The sequence below is a fragment of the Octopus bimaculoides genome, chromosome 26, assembly GCF_046866305.1.
Source record: "Octopus bimaculoides isolate indiv1 chromosome 26, ASM4686630v1, whole genome shotgun sequence".
Lineage (NCBI taxonomy): Eukaryota > Metazoa > Mollusca > Cephalopoda > Octopoda > Octopodidae > Octopus > Octopus bimaculoides.
This window is the reverse complement of record NC_142953.1, coordinates 17,947,174-17,951,273: the sequence shown is the minus strand read 5'-3', so window position 1 is coordinate 17,951,273 and position 4,100 is coordinate 17,947,174. Positions and strand designations below refer to the sequence as shown.

The 4,100-nt window shown below is 39.6% G+C and overlaps 1 protein-coding gene and 1 long non-coding RNA gene across 2 annotated transcripts in view; both read right to left on the bottom strand.

The window, feature by feature from the left end:
• Positions 1 to 1,172: 1,172 nt before the first annotated feature.
• On the bottom strand, positions 1,173 to 2,255 carry LOC149130964 (uncharacterized). The gene has a single exon (XM_089343033.1). The coding sequence runs from the start codon at positions 2,097 to 2,099 to the stop codon at positions 1,173 to 1,175; it is 927 nt and encodes a 308-aa protein (XP_089199159.1). The 5' UTR covers positions 2,100 to 2,255.
• Positions 2,256 to 2,382: 127 nt separating this feature from the next.
• LOC149130963 (uncharacterized) overlaps positions 2,383 to 4,100 on the bottom strand; it is a 257,150-nt gene continuing 255,432 nt past the window's right edge. Inside the window, exon 4 of the long non-coding RNA XR_016238571.1 lies at positions 2,383 to 2,483. This is a non-coding gene — a long non-coding RNA (uncharacterized LOC149130963). The remainder of the gene's footprint in view (positions 2,484 to 4,100) is intronic.

Genomic DNA, 4,100 nt, shown 5'->3' with positions numbered 1-4,100 from the left:
TATATATATATATATATATATATATATATATATATATATATATATATATATATATATATATATATATATATATATATATATATATATATATATATATATATATATATATATATATATATATATATGATATATATATATATATATATTATATATATATATATATATATATATATATATATATATATATATATATATATATATATATATATGCGTACAGTGTGGAAGCGCAATGGCCCAGGGGTTAGGGCAGCGAACCCGCGGTCGTGGTATCGCGGTTTCGATTCCCAGACCGGGCGTTGTGAGTGTTTTTTTGAACGAAAACACCTAAAGCTCCACGAGGCTCCGGCAGGGGATGGTGGCGAACCCTGCTGTACCCTTTCACCACCACTTTCTCTCACTCTTACTTCCTGTTTTTCTTGTACCTGTATTTCAAAGGGGGCATCCTTTCCCCACACTGTGTCACGCTGAATCTCCCTGAGAACTACGTTAAGGGTACACGTGTCTGTAGAGTGCTCAGCTACTTGCACGTTAATTTCACGAGCAGGCTGTTCCATTGATCGGATCAACTGCAACCCTCGTTGTCGTAACCGACGGAGTGCCACTATATGTATAGTCTATCTATGTATCTACTATCCATCTATCAATCTCTCTATCTGTCTGTCTTTCTGCTTGTCTGTCTATCTATCTATCTAACAGCACACACACGTATATACACACCCTCGTGTATTCCCTCCACACCCCCACACCCACACCCCTCATGCACACACACCTCCACACTCTCACATACTCATATATAAAATAGAAAAGAGAAAAACAAAGAGAGTGTTTTTTAAAAAATTAATCTTACCTCAACACTTTTCAAGTGCAACATATCTGTGGTCACTTTCTCAGTTTGGTAACATTTCAGTTTGCAGTATTTCACGGGGCTTGACCCCCTGCGTTCTGGTGACCCTCGACCAGTGTTCTCGCAGAACAGGTTATGCCTGCTGCCGCTGCGAGACCTGCTTTTAGTTGGCGTTCCGTTAACAACGTCGTTCACCGCAGCCGTTTTCTTTTCATCGCCAATCGCCGGTTTGTGTTGCTTTTGTCGTCTCTTATCGTTTCCGACACGCTGCCGCCGCCTTCATTTGCCATTATCACTTTGATCTGGTCTTGTTCCTGTTTGATCACTATCACATCATAATCCCCATAACCGTCGCTACGAGCACCTCTAACACCACCACCACCACCACCGCCACCGCCACCATCGCCACCCCGCCACCACCGCCTCCGATTCCGCGATCTCCAGATATCTGGTTCTGTAAGTTAGTGGAATTCGGATCTCCAGGAACACTCTGTACAGCGGTCAAAGTGATCTTTGGAGACCCGTTTCTACTATCTTCCAAGACAGTCTCTTTGACGGCGCTCGCGGGGCAGTTTGGCGCAGTGTTGACAATATTCTTGCGCGTTTGGCAATTCACGTCCGAACGATCCGGACAATCTACAGGAAGCGAACCGTTTCGAATGATGTCTGAGCCGTCCGAAAACGACTGGGTCTTTCTTTTCGGGGTCGTTGACGAGGACGACATCGACGACGTCAGCGACGATGTTTTATCATTGGGATAAAACGCTTCCTTTTTAGGGGACGCATTGTTTTTCTTAGTCTTTCCAGAATCCATGTGATAAAACCGTCGAATAGGGTTCACTGCCGACGGAACAGATGGACCGAACGTCCGCTTTAATCTGTTGACAAACGATTCATTAGGGATCGGTTTTGTCACTCGCATGGTGCGAGGGGTTCCATTATCCAGAAATATGGTCTCTAAATGCGTCATGCTACCTTCAGGACCTTTCAAAAATAACGTAACTGTTTCGTCCACGACTACATTCTTCAGAATCTCGGCCACTTGATCGAAAGTCATATCACTAACGTCAATATCATTGATTCGCAGAATTGAGTCACCGACGTAGATCTGTCCAGTTTCTTTGGCCGGTCCATTAAGAAAGACTTCACTAATCATTACATGAGGTTTTGTGGGTCTCTCGTTGACCGCGAACCCGAGACCTAGGTCGTGGGATTTTCTAACTTTCACTAAAAGTGTATTCGGTATGTAAGACATTTTAAAAACGCTCTTTGTTCTCACGCCTCTATGGAAGGTTGAATTGCTTGGTTTTTTCTTGTTTCTTTCACACCTTACAACTTCTAAACATCCAAGTAGCGGGTGATTTAAATTATTATTATTATTATTATTATTATTCACTTTTAAAAAAACAAAATTTTATGGGAATTTTGATATTTTGTGACATACAGGAACATGTATATATAAAGAAAATATAAATATATGTATATATATATATATATATATATATATATATATTATATATATAATATTATATTGTTTTGTCAGTACTCTTGGAAGTGTATGTGTGTGCGTGTGTGTGCGCGTGTTTTTTTCTTCGTCGTATAATCAACATCCGGCTACTTTTTTCCACCGGTTACATACCTGAAAAAGAAAGAAAGAAAGAAAGTAAGTAATGAAAGAACGAACAAACGAATGAAAGGAAAAGAGAATGAGTGAATGAGTGAAAGAAAGAAAAAAAAAGAGTACAAGAAAGACTGAACGAATGTGGATGTGATAATCAACGACATGAAATGAAAGATAATTTTAAAAGAACGAGGAACTAAACGTCGTGGAAAGGCGGGAAAAATGAGAGTATTAGACAAGGGAACAAGAAAATTGAGACGGAGGAAGGTGAGGAGGAGCAGGAGGAGGAGGAAAAAGAGAAGCAGGCTGTAACGCAGTGTTGTGATGCCATCTGACGTGAGATGTGAACAAACCAGATGCAGGCGACTGGAAGAGAGAGTGAGAAACGGTTTAAATGCTTTAAAACAACAATACCGACAACAACAACACAAATAACAACAACAAGTGACAACAACAACAACAATTATGTGTGTGTCTCTCTACATAGTCCCCAAACCCCGCTAGAATTAGAAGGCAAATGTCCCTTAAATTATTCCAATTCCTTACTGTCTGAAATAAAGAAGAGACATTACATTTATGTATTTGGTCTGCAAAATCCCGAAATCGCAGGTTGAAACACGTTTTGTTGTATATTGCGAACACACGCACTGGCTCTATTTCAATTCTTTTATTATTACTAATAAAGTATGTCATTGATAGGGTCGCAAAAGATGACGAAAAGACTGATGAAACAAGGTATATGATTGAAAGATTGACTGAAAGATTAATGGGAAAGTCGATTAGTTAACTAGATAAACAATTAACTAGATGACTACTACTACTACTACTACTACTACTAATACTACTAATACTACTAATACTGCTGCTGCTGCTGCTGTTGCTGCTGCTGCTACTACTACTACTGCTGCTACCGTTAATAATAATAATAATAATAATAATAATAATAATAATAATAATAATAATAATAATAATGGTTTCAAATTTTGCCACAAGGGCAACAATTTGAGGGAGGGGATGAGTCGATTATTTCGAGTCCCCAGTGTTTAACTGGTATTTATTTTGTTCACCGTGAAAGGATGAAAGGCAAAGCCGACCTCGGCGGAATTTGAACTCAGAACGTAATGACGGACGATATACCGCTGAGCATTTCGCCCAGCGTGCTAACGATTCTTCCACCTCGCCGCTTTGATAACAATAACAACAACAACAGCAGCAGCAGCAGCAACAACAACAACAATAATGATTTTATTTATTTGCCACCAGGGTGAAGGATGAAGGGGACAATACAAAAACAGACAATAACGGTGGGAGTTTAAATATAATGAAATGATAGTGGGGAAATGATAAGTACACGGGATCAATACTGAAGAGAAAGGAAAAGGGAATAGGCACAGCACAGCATGCGGAGGTTAAGAACAAAGAGAGATGAAATAGAATCGGTGCGTGTGTTTGATATTGGCATAATGACCTCCACACCCGAGATACAATCAGAAAAGAACATAGCATACTGCAATGTTAGAAGCCTCTAAAAATAGACGGTTTGATCACGGCTGAAATATCTTTGATCCGGTGTGTTTATGGATTAGAGTTGACCATGGATTAAACAACAGCAACAACAACAATATCTCGATCGGG